The 21132-nt window shown below is 35.9% G+C and overlaps 1 protein-coding gene across 1 annotated transcript in view; it reads left to right on the top strand.

The window, feature by feature from the left end:
- LOC149779439 (pre-mRNA-processing factor 40 homolog A-like) overlaps window positions 1–21132 on the top strand; it is a 104738-nt gene that overhangs the window by 68300 nt on the left and 15306 nt on the right. Inside the window, exons 17-21 of the mRNA XM_089940100.1 lie at window positions 1642–1733; window positions 5124–5240; window positions 8419–8475; window positions 11658–11738; window positions 16694–16870. Of these exons, the coding sequence (XP_089796226.1) occupies window positions 1642–1733; window positions 5124–5240; window positions 8419–8475; window positions 11658–11738; window positions 16694–16870 (524 nt within the window). The remainder of the gene's footprint in view (window positions 1–1641; window positions 1734–5123; window positions 5241–8418; window positions 8476–11657; window positions 11739–16693; window positions 16871–21132) is intronic.

Genomic DNA, 21132 nt, shown 5'->3' with positions numbered 1-21132 from the left:
ATATTCACTGGAATTTATACTGAATTCAAACCTGGAATTATATTACTGTGATTCAACAAAAGACTGACACATCAAGACTTTAGTAGCTATTACAGACACGTCATCAACTTCAGCTTTTTATATTTATTCTGGAATTTTATTCAGGACTTGTGTCTGTAATTCTTGGATTATTTTGGGATTTAATTTGCAATACCGTAAGTTCTTTTTTCTCATTTTCACTTTGTATTCTTGGGAAATAAATTATTTGATAAATTTTACAAAGCTTGTTGTCTTTCACTCATTTCTGTTATTTTAAGAGCAAAGACCTTGTAACATAACATTAGGATAAATTCACCCTCATAGTAAAGCAATCCTGCTGTTACTGGGTGACACAGGTAGAGGTAGAATGCTGAGTGTTTTCTCCACCTCTTATTCTCCTAATGTAATTTGATCAGGTAATTTATTTGATGGAGAAAGCAGATAGTTTTAGTAAATTATGTTTCTCCAATAATACTTGCTGGACCACATTACAGCACTTTCTGGATCATATTACAAATAATCTCTCCTACCTTTCCCAACTTTGTGAGCATCCTTTAAATTTTGCTCAAGTAAAAATCTGGTACATCCAGGTATAACTGTTGCCACCTAGTGAGTGGAAAGGGCAGTTAACATATTGGAAGAGTTGTTTCTCTTTGCCTATATAATATATAGACAGAAAGACATTTTTTATCTTTGTAGCAGAGAATGTTATCCTAACGTAATTTGATCAGGTAAGTATTATCAGAGAAACATAATTTACTAAAATATTTCCTTTTCTTTCATGATTTTTGTTCTTTCTTGATATTATAAATTATTATGAATACCAGTTGGTGTTAAAAGAAAGAAACATATGAGAGCTCTTGCTAATAAATGATTTAAAGTGATCTACAGAATATTTGTCATATAGAACCATGTATCCAGGTCAGCAATACCAGGTATACATTGATGCCTATCTTGTCCTTGTAAAAATGCTAATATATGATTTAAAGTGATCTACAGAATATTTGTCATGTAGAACCATGTATCAAGGTCAGCAATACCAGGTATACATTGGCCTCTTGTTAGTTGTTATTGTTGTAGGGTTTAACGCCATTTTTCAGCACAGGATAGGCTATACATGGCGGCCAGTATTAATGGCGGAGGAAGAACCCGGGAAAACCCCGGAAAGAACCACCGACCCATGAGAAGCTACTGGCAAGCTTTCTCACATACCCACATTGGCTGAACCCGAGACTCGAACCCATGCAGACAGACCTTTTGTTAGTTAGATCACAGATTGTATTTTCATGTTTTGTGCATTTTTGAAGCATTTGTGGCTTTATATGCAACTCCACCAAAAAAAATTTGAATTTATTGTAAAAAGTATTTTTAGGTATCTGTAGTTGTTGCCATTTTTTAAAAATTGTTTATAATAACTTTTATAGGAACGTATGTTGGAACAAAAAATCTCCATTTTATTCCAGGAAGAACATAGGAGAATATGGGTTATTCTTGGCATTTTTCCTTCAGATTATCATTACAAGAAAGTATGTGTATCTTGTGAAACAACAATACTTTTCTTTATAAAAACTGAATGAAAGCAAGAGGTATCAGTATTCTATAATTAAACATTTTTGTTTTCAGGTTCAACTCCTTTGGACCTGTTCAAGTTTTATGTTGAAGATTTAAAGTCTCGTTTCCATGATGAGAAGAAAATTGTAAAAGAAATTTTAAGAGTAAGTCTCTGACAGTGTTTGTAAAATTGTTATTTTACCAACTATATCCATCATACTCATTGCACGCATATTCATAATATGAATATAGCCTACACAGGTAAGAAGGAACTCAGCTTTTCATGGAAGGGAGTGGATATTACATCTAAGTGATAACAGAAATGTAAATGGTGTTTATTTACTTACATATTATATTTTATCAAACTGTACTAAATACGTTGGTCTGAGGTGAGAAGTTTTTGTAGTATGCAGTTTGTTTACAAAAAATTCAGACATTCCCAAACCATTTTTATTCCAGATAAAAAATAAATTAGAAGGAAGCTTAAAATAAATAGTGAAGCTCTCTGAACGTTGTACATTATTACAGCTTGTTTATAACATGCAGTTTATTACCAAAAGTAACAGTATGTATCACAGTTGAATATTTTATCTACCAAAAATCTTGCACTTTTGTAGTAAATATTAAAAATTTTAAAAATTAAAAATAATGGTGCTTTTTCCTTAATATTTGGTGATTTGTCCCGTTGCCCTTAGAATGTGAATTTTCTTTATGTGACATGGAATGATACAGGCTCCAACTCCTGGACTAAGTTGATTTGATGACATTTTCTAGGTCTTGCTTTCAAACTGATATGAATTTATGTTGTGCCTAAATGTACACTTTAAATAACATGACTTTGAAATTAGCCTAAATGTACACTTTAAATGATTTGGCTTTGTGTTGGCCTAAATGTACACTTTAAATGATTTGGCTTTGTGTTGGCCTAAATGTACACTTTAAATGATTTGGCTTTGTGTTGGCCTAAATGTACACTTTAAATGATTTGGCTTTGTGTTGGCCTAAATGTACACTTTAAATGATTTGGCTTTGTGTTGGCCTAAATGTACACTTTAAATGATTTGGCTTTGTGTTGGCCTAAATGTACACTTTAAATGATTTGGCATTGTGTTGGCCTAAATGTACACTTTAAATGACTCTATGAGCCCTATTCACAGCGTGGATGATATCAAGGGCAAACAGTGTCCTTAGCTGTTTCTATTTTTTTTATATTTATTTTCTTATGCACAGTCTGTACAATTTTAATGCCATGAGCTGTCATGAACCCCATATCATCTGAGTGGAATATGGTCTGGTGGGATGCTAAAAGATTAGGCTGCAAATTCCACTCATACTTAACTCCATAAAAGTCCCATTTGATTGTACCCTATCATGGCCTTGCACACATTGCTGAAGATGACTTTCTTCCAGTGAAATTGTCCAGTTTAAAAGAATTTTCCATTGCACCATGAAATCCTGTTTCTTCAGTTCACATTTCTTATCCATAGGTTCTTCCTAAATACCTCAATGTCCACAGATGAATGCCTTCCCCATGTGATCTTCTGTTAACTACAGCTGGTATAAGTCTCTCTGGGAGAGGGTTGATGTTAGCCACTTTTAGGCTTGTTTCTACCAAGGGCTGTTTTGTAAAATATACTTGGGACCCAGGGAAGGCACTTTTAATGCATAGTAGCCACCCATAGATGCAGTTTAAAAATTTGTTATTGTTTTTATATAACTCTGTATTCTGAGTACCCTGGCATATATTTTCACAAAAGTGCCTTCCCTGGGTACCATATATGTTTAAATTGACACATACACCCAAACAATTTTAATGAAATCTGTCTTAGACATGGTAGACTGTAGTTGGAGGTACAATTTGGTAATTTCATAGGGTCTGCTCCATTTTTGTGCCAACTTATTATTGATGTTTTCTATTTTGCTGCTTAGTTCTTTGTGTTTAAAAACCGTATTGTTTATATTCACATCTAAATCAGAAGCAGTTGACAAAATTCCAGAATAAACCAATCGCATGTACTGGAGTGTGATAGCTTTCTATTGTATAGCACATGTTACCTTATCATGAGATGTAAAAGTGCTTTCATTGTTAGGAATGTTACACCACTTGCCTAATGCTCCCAGAACCAAAAAGACAAGTCCAGTTTTGTTGTCAAAAATTGTTTATTGTGCACAAGATTGGTAACTAATGATAAATGTTGTATTTTCCTCAGCTTTCTTTTATGCTGCAAATACACTAAAATACATTCGATACAAAGATACATAATATAGTCATCAGCACATTACTGTTTTGGATGTACATAATTCATCTAATCAATATGAATAACTACCTCTTTTATTTATTAATTATCCATACAGAGTGAAAAAAATAAATCCAAATGCAAGCATATAAATTACAGATGTAAAGCATTATTGTAGAACAAAATAGAGCAGACTGACAGACAAGTGTACATACAGAATGGTAGGTCCAGAAAAAAAGAATATGCAGATTGATAACCTATTAAGTGTACTAAAATACATACATTAGTTCATTGGAATATATATAGAAAATGCATACAAAAACTGATACATCAACTATATTATATCTTATAAATCTAGGTGGCTTATCATATGGCACAAAGGTCATGGTCACATTTTTTTCCATGAAACAAAATCATCAGGCACTCCACTGGAATGCAAAGAAATAAAAACTTTAATAATTACCATAGATATACATTTGGTATTGAAACTTACTGGCATGCATATTGAGAGAGTGATCAAATATATACTCTACCAGTTTTTGTACTATGCAAATGCATACTGTAGATGTAGATCACTATGCAGTTAAATAATACGTAATATATATGTGATACATTCCGTCTTATTCCTTATGTGAAACGTCTTCACAAGATGCTACCTTGTCGTAGTATCACAAAACAATATCAGAAGTGGCAATTTAAGGTGATCATACATTTCATCCCTTAGAGCTTCTAGCTGAATTTGAAAAACAAACTAAGATGAGAAAAATGTACAGTTTATAAAAGGAAACATTGACATAATAATAACTGCAGAAAGTAAAACTACTAACCTTACTGCAATCCTATCACCAGCACCCATCATAAACAATCTATTGGACTGACTTTATCACTATTATGCTGTACATGCTATGTTGTTTATACAGACAAGTTGTAAACTGACCAATCAGAAAGTTACTTATTACTTGTTCTATAACAGAACAAATTAGCATGAGTAGTGATCAGGCAGCCTCATTGCTCAGTGTGAGCAGAATTTAAAGAGTTATTCCTGGTTCAAGGTTGCCTAATTGACACAATGTGTGCAAAGTAAGAACAACACAATAATTGCAGCTTGTGACTTCATTTCAGCTAGCAGTGAACATACATAAAATAATAAAATACATAATTCTGCCTAATTAAAACTTGAATATATAAAATCCTTAAGTATATGATCCTGCTACATGAATGTAAACAATGGCCATGTGTGACATGAAAATCACATGTTTGTATGTACATGTTTGGCACTGACTTGTATTCATATCTTTATATATCTGTACTTTACAGGACAAAGGTTTCTTTATAGAAATCAACACTGCCTATGAAGATTTCTATGCTTGTATCAGTGAGGACAAGAGATGGTTTGGATTAGACACTGGAAATATCAAACTTACATACAACAGTGTAAGTATGCAAAGTGAGACTCTTGTGTTCTGTCCGTGGACACATGATCTGAGTAACTTTGATTACAGTTGGATAGGCAGTATTTATACTCTCACAGTTAATGCATCCATTTTTGCACCATAATAATGATATCTGAGGACATATTTAATCCTTTGTGCCCATGGAATACTTACAGCCACTGCTGTTGTATTATTTGATTTGATTATTATGGATGAAGAATTTGTCACGTGAAGGGTAGTGATCAGTACTGACTTCAACACCTTTTGATAGTTTAACTTGATACATAGCATGATGGTGTTTCAAAAATATTGTTAATCTAACAAAAACTAAATTCACAGTCAAAGGCATTCTAGATAAAAAAATATTGTTTGCTTTCTTTGCATGCATGTCATTGTGTAAAAGTATTTTGTATTTCTTTTAATGTACCAGCAACTCCTTTAACATTAGGTCCCTGCTATTAGTAGTAGCCAAATTTTGGGTATGCGAATGAAATTATATAAAATTTTATGTTAAAAAAACTTGCTTTAAAGATGTCCTATTCTCATTTGCAGTTACATATTAATCTCATTTAATTTGTACAAGCTATTTTATGTGTCAATTTCTCCATCAAATACATTATCCAAGCATATTAACATTGGGAATCACTGCTACCTCTGAATCCAGTCCTCCCTGCAAGATAAAAAAAAATTGTCTTTCTGTCTCCACATCTGTTAGATAAGGGAAGTAACTCTTACAGGTTAACTCCCATTTTCTGCTTGGTGGCACTGGTATTCCAGATGCAACCAGTTTTAAACTTTAGCTTGCAGCTGTGAACAGTGAGTCAAAGAGTTCATTGAAACTTATTTTATTCTGACCTACCATCATTTATTTTCAGCAGTATTTTAATCAGCTTGTGTGGGGGACATCAAGATGCTGCCCCCACCATCCTATGAAGATACAAAAAACAGCAGCTGTGGCATTTACATCAGAGACAGTTGATGTCATAACAAGTAGTTCTAATCAGGTTTTTGAGTCATGAATGATTCACATGTTATGGAAAATTTTATTGTCAAGAAAGCTAACAGGTTGGATGAAAATACAAATTGGCAGCCCTTGGGTATAAATTCCTATCCCCGCCCATACAAGGAATTAGAAACGCTTTAAGCTCTGCATGTGGAATTATCTTTTGATTTTGCTAGACAGACTGGCACACAAGTCATATTTTCTTCTTTATATTCCATCCTGGCTGCAGACTAACTATTCTGGCTGTTTAGACAGTTAATGTACAATTTTGGCACTCATGAATTGGTCATCTTAGACTGGTGAGCAGTCCAGCCATCCAGCTGATTACATCTCTCAACAGTTCCAACAGCGATGGTGTCAAATGCCCACCAGACTGTCCAAGTGACCAGTCACATCAGTCTCTTGGAATTTAAGGCCATTCTCAACACCTTCCACACTAGACTAAAACCAGGTGTCCCATCTCAACAAACAGGAGGAGAAATCACCAGAACTTCTGCTTCATGCTATTGAAGTACTTTCATGGGTGTTACCAGTAACACATAAATAATGTCTGACTCATCAGATATGCTCATTGTGCTGGTCAGTTCATCAAAAACTAACTCGACAATTAGCTAGACAACCCACCACCTTGAAGGCATTTGAGGATAAGTGGCAGGTTTTCAACGACTGGTGTCACGTTAATGATGTCACACCACTCTCCTCCATTCCCCATCTTGCAAACATTTTTCTGTTTCTCACTGAAGACTAGAAATTAGCCCCTATCACAATCAGGGGGTATTATTCCATGGTCTCAGACACATTTAGACATCGAAGAAAACACATTGGCTGTAACAAGGACCATTCTGGTTTTGCTGTTTAATTTTGACATGTCTCAAAATGGAACCTCTCTTTGGGTCTTGATGAGGCTCAACTCATTAAGATCAAGCCAGTCTGCCACCTCACAGGGAGTTATACAAGGCTTGCTTCCTCATAACACTGGTTTCAGCTTGCAGGGTGAGTGAGCTACATGCACTGTCTGTGGATCCAAACTATATTAAGTTCCATTCCAACTGTTCAGCCATTCTAACGATGGAGCATGGTTTCATTTAATATAAAAAAACCCAGGTTACTATCACTAGGCAAGCAATAAATAACATATTTGCTCTCTCTGTCTCTGTTTAATTGAAATGTTTAGAGATATGAAGCTGCAGGAACCAGTATATGCCATCAGATGCTGTCTAAGGTGTGGAGTGTTCAGTGGTTGTAAAAGGCCGTTCCTACTATTTGTGGAAGGAAAACAAGACAACCCAGCATGTGATCACTGCCTGGCAAAAGGTGATTACTCTAAACTCTCACAGGATTAGGTTCAGCACACAAAATAAGAACAATTTTCCATGAGCCTGGCTTGCGAAAATATTGTCTCAGTTGAAGACATATTGGAATAAGTTGACTGGCACACCCCATTTTTCACCAGCTCTATTTTTGTGACAAAAGAGAGCTGAATTTCATCAGGCTCCTGGTATCTTCCTAGTTAGCATGCCCTTTTCCTGAAAGCACTACCTCATCTCTGGGCATGATCTTAACAACTTTAACTGGATTTGCCAGGGAAAATTTTTAATGTAAAGTAATAGCTAAATGTGGGATCCCACAGGGATCTGCCTTGCACCAGGATAAACACATTTTCTTGTTGTGCAAAACTCGCATTAGAAGATGTTCAGCCTTTTAGAAGAGCAGTCATCATGTTCCTTCAGGATAATGCAGGTGTAGGTTGGATGCTCAAGCATTTCCTCCTCTTACCAAGCCTCCCAATGTTGATGTGATCTGGTATTGTATTTGACAGAGGAAGTTAATATTTTAGTAAAGTATGTTTCTCAAAAAATACAAAATCACATTGCTGTAAATCATCCCGCACTTCACCACAATGTGATCTGCCTATTGAAGGTTTGTTCAGTTGTAAACTGGCTACATCTAGGAAGAATTTGAGTTAACCTGTAAGACTTGATTCCTCAATCTATGATATACAGACAGAAAGACACTTTTTCAACTTTATGGAGAAGGCTGGATTCAGAGATTACAATAATTCCTATTGTTAATATGATCAGGTAAGTATTTTCAGAGAAACATACTTTACTAAGAGAAAATATTTCTGTTGTTAATAGAGATTTGCAGACTTACATTGTTTACATTTATTTTGCAGCTGATAGAAAAAGCTGAGGCAAGAGAAAAGGAGAGAATAAAAGAGGAGGCCAGAAAGGTATTAATTAGAGGACAGGGAAATATACTTAAAAGAACATCTCTGCACTAAGAACACTTATATATAAATGACACTCAAGGATACCCAGATAGTGATTTCCATTTTTAAAAAATTTATTAAGAGATGTGTCTAATGCAGCCAGAGGACTGCCTGTAAAGTATCCCTTTCTATGTTTTCACTGCATGTAATGTGAACTTGTCACAAGATCATTTAGGTTTAATTTTCATTTGTTTACAAGTCTTTTTGAACTAAAGTTTGCTAGTTAACCACCTTGGTTAGAACTGAACATTGTGATCACTTTAGCATCCATGTGCATGCCCATCCACATGTCTGTAAATCCATCTATCCATACCCTCGATTAGGCTTAATATTAAAGTGTCTTTACTTTCTGGCTACTATATAAGTTTGCTTATAAGACAAGGCAAACTGCATAGACCCAGATCAGACATTGCATAATGTGCCATTAGAATGGGTGCTTCTAGTTTGTTTGGAATAATCAGTAGATTAATAAACAGCATAGAGCATGATCTGCAAGCACATTATCAGTGTTTCCCTTTACCCTCATTTGCGCTTCAGAGACCCCCAAATTTTTAATTTGACCCCCACTTTTGATACCAAAGTTTGTTTTTAACTCAGTCTGACCCCCACTTTTGACACCAAGGTGACTTTTGACTCTTAGTCTTGCACCCCTAGGGGATACACTGACATTATGTAATGGCAGATCAAGGTCTATTTTGTTTGCAGTTAGACTTGACATATAAGCGAGTATAAATAGTAAACAAAGGTGGATTCATGTGTTTTCAAGACAACGACAGGTCATAAGTTGATAACGGAATACTTTAAAATTCTCTCTACTGGAAAGTCTTGCTTCCAACATGGCCACCATGGAGGCCATATTGAAATCCTCGCAGTTGCTAAGGGGGCGCTCACCAATTAATATGTACTTTAGAGAGAGTGACATATGTAAGGTGAGGTAGTTTGCATTTAAAACATGCACAATGGAGAGAATGTTGGCATACCTCTATGCTACAGTAATGTAATGTGGATGATATTTCTTTGGATATTGTACTTTTGGAAATTTTACATGATTTAAGCACACTGCTAACTAAAATGACTGCTCCCTTGTGTTAAAAAATCAGCCTGAATTAGTCTAAAGTACACTATACATAGCAGCTATTAAAATAGGGAAAATGAATTTTGCCAGACTAGACAATACCATCTTCTGAAAGTGCAATGAATGAATTACCAAATATGTAAAATGTAAAAAAAAGTTATCAGCTCTTTTTTATACAATTTACCTCTGAAGTTCAGGAAGTGAAAATGACCAAGTAGAGCTAGCACTTTTTTGAAAGGTGCACATTTGAAGTAAGGCCAAGCTGTATGCTCTATAACCCATAGTACACCCATCAATCATACATCAAAATAAAGGGAATTAAAGGTTCTTTTAATTATACCTAAGATATACAAGGTCTTTTTTAAATAGCCAGTATAACCAGTGAGGAAAGCCAGGGAAATTTTTTTTCTTTAAAATCTTAACCCTATGGAAAATGCGAAACTGTATAGTGCCACCTAATCGTCATTGATGGTCATATCGAAATGAGCTTTTCACCTGAGGACTTCTTGTGGTGTGTAGAGCTGGAAAAATTTTTGTATCATCTAGCAGGCATCCATCGATCTTAGTTATAGGTTATGCAGCAGTATAAAAATAGTTCAGAATGATCTGATTCACAATAATGTCAATTCCACATATCTTACAAATAAACAATGAAAGTTAATTCCACATTTGTTTTTATTCACATTATCCTAAAAATGTCACTACCTAATGTCATCTGGTACAGTCAAAGAATTCATCCTTATTATCTGAGATATTTCTGAAATCTTCCATCTTTGTCTAGTAAATCATCATGGTCTGGTCATTGTAAATATCATCTGACTCATTCCTTGGCCTTGCTGTCATATGCAGGTGCTTATGTAGAGACAGCTTGGGCTCTGTAAGTAACACTTTGAACTATAAATCTATTAAAGGTTGCAACTGAACACATCAAGATCAAATAACCACCCTCTGTTACTTGCCACTGAGCAAGTATCACCCAAAGCTCAATTAAAGGGTTGTCACATAGGAAAACAAGCTAAGTGATTAATGGAATAGGCAGAACTCTACTTGGCACAGAATAAGTACATGTATTAAATTCATGGCTCAGTAAAAAAGGATTGTCAACTGAAAACAAAATGAGTGCTGCCTTTACAAGCCATGGGATTATGGGGTCACATGCACTGGCGGAAAACTTGTATACATGAAATTGGTACCCGATTGCTCATTTTATTACCTGGGTTATTATCAATAGCTGAGTACCCAGGAACCCATTGACAGCTCTAGTCATGTGAAGCTGTTCCTAAATGTAACTGGTATTGATCTGACATCCATTATAGCTACCAAGGCAGCCCATTTGAACATCTTGTCATCACCATTTATTCTGAATGGATTGACATGGGGTTTTGATCAAAAGCCATCTTATAACTAGTTAGTCTTAAATGAAAATAGTGTCAATGTAATATGACCGTCATGGTGTCCATCTTCAAAATCTTATCTCCAGTTCTACTGAATGGATGGTCTTGCTCACTTAGGGCTTTCACCAAAAGACTTATAATGATGTCTACCTTTTTTTAAATGAAAATGGTACAGATGTGACATCCAGTATGTCTGCAAGTCGGCCAATTTGAAAATCTTGTTATTGCACCAGAATATCATGGAGTGTTTCAGCATTCAGCAGTTATAACAAAAATCAAGTTCATCCTTGAATTCTTTAGCCAGTAGAGCATCAGTCCCTTCATGGGACTCTTGCTAACCTCAGAACTGGAGAAATATTATGGAAATGTGTCCTAAAATTTTCTTTAGGAAAAATTTCCTAATTAAATGCACATAGCATTAATATATTTATTAAATAGTGTCCCATATTGTGGTAAAATACCTATGCCTCAAGAGAACTGCATTCTGGTAAAACCACATGATGTTATGTTTTTGTATTAATCCCCAGAAGAATCATTTGGATATTAAATATTAAAGTTAGAATTTGTTTGTCCTACCTGATTATTATGATTACATTGATGATATTAGTGTTGAGGATTGGACATTTGTTGTTAAAAAGGTCATTAATGTTAGCAACTTTTATCATCTTTTACAGTTGAAAAAACTGGAGACAGCCTTCAAGATAATGTTGAAAAATGCTTCCCCTCGCATCGAAGTAGACACACCATGGGATGAGGTTAGTAAGGTTATCAATTCTAGATGACTGCTAAGAAGTCCTGCTTTCATAAAACTTTTAAACATGAGTACATTGCTCAACTAGGATTTTTGTTCTTCAAAAGTAACATTTATATAAGTTAAGTTTAAGGTCAGTATCTCAGTGTTAAGCTTGAAAAGAAACATTTTCAAAATGACTGTATTCTGTTAAAGTTGACAGATAATTGACATGTGTTTCTGCACCAAGTTGAAGTATTATGTGAAAGTGGGACCTAATTTTGAAATGTTGCTAGATTATATAATGTTATAATTGCAGTTTGTAATTTTTTTGTGAAAATTCTTTCATTCTCCACAGTTAACAATCATACATTCTATCAATAATTCAACATAATTAGCCCTGTCTTTGGTTGCTACAAGAATTTGTGTGCAGAGGTTATAAACCTCACAGAAATGAATACCTTTTAGAAGGCATGTTTCTTTTTGGCTTTAAACTGTTCCACATGTATTGTAACTCTTTGGGGGACTTGTTAGCATATTTTCATTAACATAATCTCAATTCATTATCTCAGCTGTATTGATGGATACTAGCTAAAGTGTATTTTTTGTTTGGCTGGCATTTTTATGTTTGACAGTGGCAGCCCTTAGGTAATGAATATATTTGATGGAATATATCTTTCTGGGTTCATATGGTATCATAGCTTGTTGTTTGCCAATTGCCATTAATACTTTTATTCTTCCAGGGTTCCATGGCTGTCATTGCCTGATGTTGGCCGATTACCATTAATACCTGTATTCTTCCAGGGTTCCATGGCTATCATTGCCTAATGTTTGCCGATTACCATGAATACCTGTATTCTTCCAGGGTTCCATGGCTATCATTGCTTGTCATTTGCTGATTATCATTATACCTATCCAAAAGGTTTAGTAGTTTATAACTTAGATTCTTCAAAAGTAAAATGTTTGTTCATGAGCTACTTCATGAACCTCATTTTGTTTTATCTGTACTCCACTGTTTTGGTTAGTACGTGTCCCTCTCAAATAAAATATGTGCAATGTGGACAGAATACATGGTCTAATGTCCTTAGAAAACAGCTCAAGGGCTGCAATAAAAAGATCTGAGCCTTCAGAATCTCTCAAAAGTCTCACGGTGGATGCCAAGATTCCCCCTTCACCACCATGATTACTCAGAAGACAATGCCAGATCTTGATGTAGTTGGAATACGAGACAGTTCCAGCCAAGAGCTGGAAGTGCACACGATTTCTTTAATAAGGCTATATCATTGAGATTGTCTACATTGGAATAGGCAATTTTTCAGGATCCCATAGTTGATAAGCCTTTAGCTCTGCCCATAAGGCATGACAATTCTAAGTCAAATATCCCCCTGCCTATGGGGCTTGAGGGTGCAGAGTTGTACCTATCTCTGTCCATGAGGCAGGACAATTCTAAGTCAAATATCACCCTGCCTATGGGGCTTGAGGGTACAGAGTTGTACCTATCTCTGTCCATAAGGCATGAATATACAATATTCTATATTCCATGTGTGCACGACAATGTTCTTGCTTTTCATGAAGGTGTATTATTTGACTCTTCTGATGGATGGAACAAAGAAGCTGCTGTTTGACTTGTATGTATGGACAGCCATGGCATTATCATCTGCTGTATGCCATTCTAGCTGTCAGCCAACTGGTCCAGCTACATGAATGGTCAGTATATGACTACAGTGAGCACGAATCATTTGTCTCAGACTGGCAAACAGAGTAGCCATGTATTCCAACAGCTATAGTATTTTACTGCAGTGAAATTGATTAGATGATCCAAACATTAATATATCTCTTCAGAGCAAATTGGCTTTATTCACAGAACCAGCCATGTCAAACTGGCATTCTGATATACCACCATTATTAATGGCATATCCTGTGATGCATGTTGATGATATGGCATCATCGTTGCCATATGGATTGCCCTACCCATGGACCTAGTCCAAAGATGTGGATAGTCCTCAGCTAGATGAATGGGGTGAAATGAAAATGCCTGATTCATTTGATCCAACAAAGAAATAGATGGAATTAAGATTGTCAGCATAGAAGAAATTTGTTGCATTTTGTCTATGTCCATTTGTCTGCTTCCACCTAGAGTCATCCTACATACAAGGTCAAAGCCTCTGTTGTAGATGACAATCATAGTCCATCATTTATTAGGACATTGCCTTAGTCAGCAAAAGTTGCAGAAATCACATTATGTCTCAGGACAAGTTTTTGACCCAAGTAATGCAAAAGCTTTATTTTCCAAGAGTCACTTGCCAACAAGCTTCTCGTCTCACAGGTATGAGTTGTACTCTGATGCATACTGTTTGGAAATACGTAATGTTGACAAGGATGTTTCCACTTTCGGCATGACTTCACCACTTTGTTATAAAGTAAATTGGCAAGTCTTCAATACTACCTCCAAGCTAGTGAGGAACGTTATATCAACTTTGTCACTAATGGACTTAGCATCCTTAGCAATGTTTGCCTCACTGAAAAGGCCATAAACTATCATGCCTGGGATTTGGTGAGCCATATTACCAAGGTTGTGAATAGGACTTTTCATCACACCATGGCTAATGCCTGAATACCTCCTGCAATATGGAGTTAGCCAGATGAGATGCTCTCTTTTACTCTTCCTCTCTGAAGTCCCACTATGTAATGATCACATGCAACCTCCCCTTCATCTTGCGTCTTCTTGTTGGGTCTTGAATTGAGGTCAGTAAACAGTCAACACAAGAGTTGTCACAGTAACTGTCAGCACAAGATCTGGGTGTCCTACTCAGGCATCATTCTAAAGAAGGGACAGTTGTCAGCAGGGATACAGTGGAGGCAGTTCCCAAAGATGACAGAATAGCCATGACCAGGCAGATTATAAGAGGTCATACACCCCTACTTCCTGCCATCAAGCAGGGTGAGGAGATAGAAAAAATGTTTCTTCTTCGGTGACTTACATTTTCCTCCACCCATTGGCAACCTACACATGGGCGCCAGACTCCTTCTTCATTGGGGTCTTGAATGGATGAGTGGTCTAAAGCGCTCTCCATTACGGATCACTACCATCTCACCTCTGTCTGCGTGGGTTCAAGATTCTAGGATTCAGCCAGTGTGGGTATGTGAGAAAGCTTGCCAGTAGCTTCTTGTGGGTTGGTGGTTCTTCCTGGGGTTTTTGCGGGTTCTTCCTCCACCATTAATACTGGCTGCCATGCATAGCCTAGCTTGTGCTGAAAAATGGCGTTAAACCCCACAGCAACAGCCATCTTCATCAGACTTGAATCAAACTTTCTCTGCAAAACATTTGGGTGATCCAAGATGTGTCAGAGAGCCTAAGAATATCTTTCACTGGGCCTCCAAATTCATTGTCCGCCTTCATGATGGATCCCATAAAGGAAGATGGATGTACTAAAGATGGAGATAAATAAAGTGGACAGTGGACATTGCACGAAAGCCATTCACTTGAGACTACTAAAATGTTTTTGATGATGATGTCATGTTGCAGATTGAGACCTGTGATTGACTTCTACGGTTTATACATTTTTAAACTTTATTGACAAAAATTTTGGTGGCAGAATTTACTCAAAACTAATTTGAATTAGCTTTCTCTTTGCTTTTTAAACTACCTGAACTGTTTAAATCTCATAAGAAGAATGCTAAAACCCAAACTTTAAATAATTAGAATTTTAGTATCATAGCCAAAACAAACTTTCATTTTATTCACCTCGATTGGTGATTTTTTATTGTTTGTGAGGTACCACAATCATGACACATTAATTGTCATGGCAGGTAATGGAGGTGGGGTCATTTGTGGCTTTCAGTAACAAATCCTTTTGTAAGTTTTTATTCATATGAACAAAAGTACCTTAATTTTCACGCATATATTCTATGGATTATTCATGATTTTAATACCCCACACCTCCCATTTGAGGTATCTCTGTGGGTGGGCTATATCAGTTGCTTTTGACACCACCATTAGTCTTCAGGTAGACCATGGCTTATGGTAGTTGGCATACGTAGGGACAGGTATTTCATTTTCATGAATCTGTTATACCAGGTGAAGCCTCATTTGAAAGTCTCTCCATTGCTATCAGCTTGGCTTTAATTTTTATAGCAGTCATAAACACAGCTTGGTTGTTTTATCATTGTGCATATTTTCTTGGAATTACTGAATGGATATTTCATCCACTGAAAATTCTCAAGCAGCTGCTCTATTGCTGGTTTCAAATGCTCTGAAACTTTAGTTTAAGATTATGATGAACACTAGGACATGATCAGCTGTTATTTAGTATGCTTATGTATGAATCTAAATGCAAACAAAACCTGGTTTTTCAATCCCACTATAACATTTTCACAGTAGTATAAAAGTCTTGTTTATAGTAATTAAAGACAATACATCCACTAATGTATAGACCCTCTGGTAGGTATATTGCATCTTATGATACCATGTAAACTTGTACCCTTATGCAAACCAGATAACTTCTAGCAACCATTCTTTTCCCCTAAACATGACAAAACTTAATAGGAATTAATATTATTTTACTGAGAAGAAGGCTGACAAAAAAATGCAAAACATTTAAATCTAGTTTAATAAAAGTTTGGAGAATTTTTTTTTTAAAGAAACTTTGTGATGACATTAACATGTCTATTCTGTATAGCAGAGGATGGTGCATTGTGATGTGAATTTTAGCACAAGTGGTCAGTTTATGTGAACTTAAGTTAGGTTTTTCACAAGGTAATAGTGTGGAGGGGGTATTGTCATTTTTTTAAAACACAAATAGTGACTTTCTGCAGGGTATATGGGGTATATGCATGGACAGGGTATATGTGTGGAAAGTATGGTGATTCACAGTGTTGATTATTCAAATTTCTATTATCATTTATTGCATTAAGATAGTAATTACATATCAATGGATAGTCTTGGTAGCTACATTTTGACATTGTTTATATTTTATATAGGCTAGGTCACGAATTGAGAATGACCCCGAATTTGAGATGATAACCCTGGAAGCGGAACGTATACGCTTGTACAAAGAGTACTTGATGGCCTTGGAAGAGGCATGTGCACATCACCATGCCAAGAAAAAGAGATCAAAGAAACACAAAAACAGACGATCTCGTTCCAGGTCAAGATCTGTAAGTAGTTATGGCAACAACACCAAGAAAGAAGAAAAAAATCCAGGATAAAAAGAATCTTTTATTTTCATAAATAATTGGTGTAGAAACAGGTTTTAAGTCACATAGAAGATAGAGACTGGTCACAAGATTTGATAATGAATTAATAACCAGTTAGATGTCAGAATCTCTTACTTCGTTTGTGTTTGGCTTCAAGAGTTTTTGTTATGTCCATGTTAGTGGAAAAGCTAAACACTGCAGCCACTTTTCTGCTAGTATCATTGTCATGAACAGTTAAAGCATGATAAAGGATTCTACTCATACTGGGGATAGATCATTATGAAGACAGTTGATTCAGCAACATACATACTTGCCCATTTGATTTTGGGGTCTAGATCACTAGGTGTAAAGCAATTCTTGAAGTATTGGCTTGACATGCAGCCCCGGTCCTGGCATAGGCTCAGCGTATAGGCCTGATGTATTCATGGGCTTCACATGCTTTTCCAGGCCATTTTGTTTGTAATTCCATTCAAAGTCTCAGTCGAACTTTTAGTTTAATAATCAGAGAGCGATTTTTAGAAATGTTTGTTGTTATTGGCTGACACACAGTCTTGGTCTGATTAAAATCAAGATCTCCAGCATAATGGAAATTTGACAGGAACCAATAAAAGTTTATGTTCTACTGAGCTTTGACATTCTCTGCCCAACTTTTTCCAGCAGCCCTACAGATTGGGAAGACTTATAATTAGCCACTTTTCTCCTTAAGATATGTTCCCCTGCCACATTAACATTAGGAACATAGCTATCACATTAATGTTGTGAATATATGCTTCACTACATTTTGAATCAAACAATGCCAGTAGATGAAAATTTCTTATTTTCATGTCTATATACACCTCTCCCTATAACTCACACACAACAGGGTCCACAAACATAGACTGGACTTGAAAAAATCTGCTTATTCATCAAGAAAACCGCAGGGGTGGTAGGGAACTGGGCTATTGAATGACTAAATCCTCATTTTACAATCATGTCAATAATAATTGTTACTGATGCACATTTTCTAATGAATGTATTCATTATTCTGTATAAATAACATTTATTTTCAAAATTTCCAACAGTTGTAAGATCATTCTAACTGGTTTGAGAAACCATCACGTGTACGCAAAAACGTGTACTACGTCACTGCTTTTTGTTTTGTTGATTAGTCTGGTTCCCGGAGTGGTATTAAATAGTATACTACCAAGTCGCGAGTCAGAGTAGCTGGGAACTAGACTATTTGTTGATACACAACCAAACAAGGTTCCTTTTTTTTTCAAAAACTAGTGACATTTATTTTGTGAGACATTTGCCTTTGTCGAAACTAAATTTTTGTATTGTTCAATTCGTACAATATTGATGTCGTGATTTCATTAATAGTAATAGTTTAACTTATTATCTCTTAAGTGCCAGTTCAAAATTCTCTGAAAATCGCTTGCCCACAATGGTCCATATCTGTGAAACCAAGCTTTTTTTATACAAAGTATTCATTTCATTTGGTTGCCTTGCTATCTTTGATCACAGTTATGAAGGAGTCAATTAATTTAAGGTAGTTTATGTTACATACACAATAACATTTATAACAGTGTTTGATTGATCAACTGAAGTGAATTCACCCTACATACGACTGGGGCCACAAGATTTTAAGTATGTAGGATTGCATGCATTTTAACTTTTTTTTATTCCACCTCCTTTATTTGATTCAGAAGACATAATTAACATAATAATGCAAAGGAGGCCAGCTTTTAATTCAGTGCAACAATACAACAAATACTTCTGCAAGTAAGTTATCAAAATATGGTCGGCACTTAAGTAGGTTCTTCGAGAAATGCTTGCGAACATAGCTGCTATGGTAGATTGACAATTTTATGTTTAAATACGCATTGCATTTATGAAGATTATGCTTTAGGGGAACTAAAAGATAGAATTAAAACACAAAATTCACCTAATAAAAATTATTTAATTGGCATTTAAATATTAATGTACTGCCTACACTAGGTGTAAGTCACATTTTCATTGATCAAAATTTCCTTGAATATCTTTAATTATGATGTACTAAGAATGTTGTTTGGAAAGAAAATGTAAGCAATTATGGTTGCAATTTTTGTTCAAGTTCAAGAAATAGGGATCTGTTTTTTTCTTTCTATTTTCTGGTTTTAAAAAAATGGGATCCACGCCTGACCCCACGTTATCAGAGGGTTTGCGAGTTATTAGGGTGCAAGTTATTGAGGGAGTGGTGTACCGTACAAAGGGAAGAAACTATTAACCATTACCTTCTTTTACCACTGCTAGGTGGCACCAGCAGTAGACTAGTTAAACTATTGTTGTGGCACAGGTTACGTTCATCCACATTGTCTTTTCAGATCTTTGTGTTTTCAAACTATCCATCTATTAGTGTGGTGATTGTGTATTTAAGTGTTTGAATTTTTTGGTGAGTAGATTTCCATATTTTTTTAAGTTTGTTGACTTTGTGTTTTTCAAACCTAGAAAATTGCACATGATAGTTTCACATGTGTGCAAGCTGTAATTTTGAATTGCAAACATGGTTTGAATTTGATATTTTGTCATATAATAAGTATTGTTAAATTTGGGTTATTTTCCCTTTTTTCTTCATTGTTCTTGTCTTTTCAGAAGCAGTGGTGATGAAATATAGTCAAATGTCAGAAGTACATGGTTAGCAAGGACAAGTCTTATCTTGTCTGTATAATATCATATAATGTTTGCAGGTCTTGGTTGGAGGGAATGTGGTCTTTTGTCCTAGGAAAGAATGTCAGGGCAAAAGAGAGGAAGATGAAATTGAGGCATGATACCTAGGAAAGGGACATCAGCTACCATTACATCAAGTCAGCTAAAGACAGATAATGCAGTGACTCCAGATGCATCCAGATGATATGTGATGGATATCTTAATGGAGTCACACATAAGGAGATGATCTAGAAGGCAACAGTAAAGCTGCTTTCATCAGTGGAGTTGTTGCCACCTCATTCTTCATGTATGACAAATGCTGCCTTTTTATGGGAGGGTGTCCTTCCATATTTAGGGAGCCCAGTGGGTGCAAGTCCCCATGCATGTCTGAAAATGGCCTTTCGGTCTGTAAGGTAGGATGAGTGTGGCATGATTCTGATACGGCCGATATGTTTCCAACTATCACTATTCCTTTAGATATTTTGGCAGCAATGCTGAGAAAGTTCATCATTTTGTCTTCCACATTTGGTAGAAATTCATGAGCTTTTTAACTGTCTTTTATCCATGACCTGGGGATTGAAGGGCCTTTTTTTCTCAGAGAGCCTATTATCAGTGTCATATACTGTGTGCCGGTGCCATACATACTTGGACCTGTTCATCATTTTGAGAGTTGATAAGAACATTGTATGACTATAGATGTCAAATCTGAAGTTGCATAAAGTTAATTGCAGAGTATTTAAGGTGGCTTTGAAACTTGTGGGAAATGTGGTGGTGATGACACCGATGCTTGACATAGCATCTTTGGTGATGTTTCTTCATGAAAGAAAAGTGGGAAACAAAAATGCTTGGGAGTGAACAGCTCACATAACCAAAAAGAGTAATTGATTAGCTCACCACCTCAAAACCTTTGCCCTTATGGCTGTATTGAATATTGACACTTTCTTATATTTACAACACTCCTTGGATTTACAGATATTTTAATTTGCCTCACCCCCCCCCACCTTGTTTGGGGTTAGAAGGATATACAGAACTAGGTGGTGCCAGAAGTGCCCTCCAGCTCTCCTTACCACCCTCTCCACCTGTTCATATGCAACAATCTCTGCTACAAAGGAGATATATTTGAAGGTAGAATGATTGATAGCAGTCAAGAAGAAACAACAGATTTGTTCAAAGCATGACTTGAGAGAAACATTCATGTCAGTTTAGAAGACAATTTAATAAGAGTGAAAGTTTTTCTTTCCCCAGCAACTGCCATTGACTTGTTAGCCCCACCACCCATTAAGAGGCTCTTGTTGAGAGTCCCTCATTCTCTATTTCTGTCAAGCTCAGATCAACATTATCTCGAACAACAATTGGTGATCCAAGTATGACAGAATGACTTCAGATTTCATTTATCTAGCCCCACTCGTCTATTGTGTTCCCTATCTATAAGATTCTAACATTCTGTGATGGAGGAGATCACTTTTTGGTATTCTCCAAGTGGACAGAGAAGAGTTCACAAAATGGCTCCAAGTTTTTATTTGAAGGCTTTCCCTGATACAACTAACAAATTTTAAACC

The sequence above is a fragment of the Sinohyriopsis cumingii genome, chromosome 17 (assembly GCF_028554795.1).
Source record: "Sinohyriopsis cumingii isolate HCF-2022 chromosome 17, ASM2855479v2, whole genome shotgun sequence".
Classification (NCBI taxonomy): Eukaryota; Metazoa; Mollusca; class Bivalvia; order Unionida; family Unionidae; genus Sinohyriopsis; species Sinohyriopsis cumingii.
Note: the sequence above shows the minus strand (reverse complement) of the source record. Positions and strands in the feature narration are given on the sequence as shown.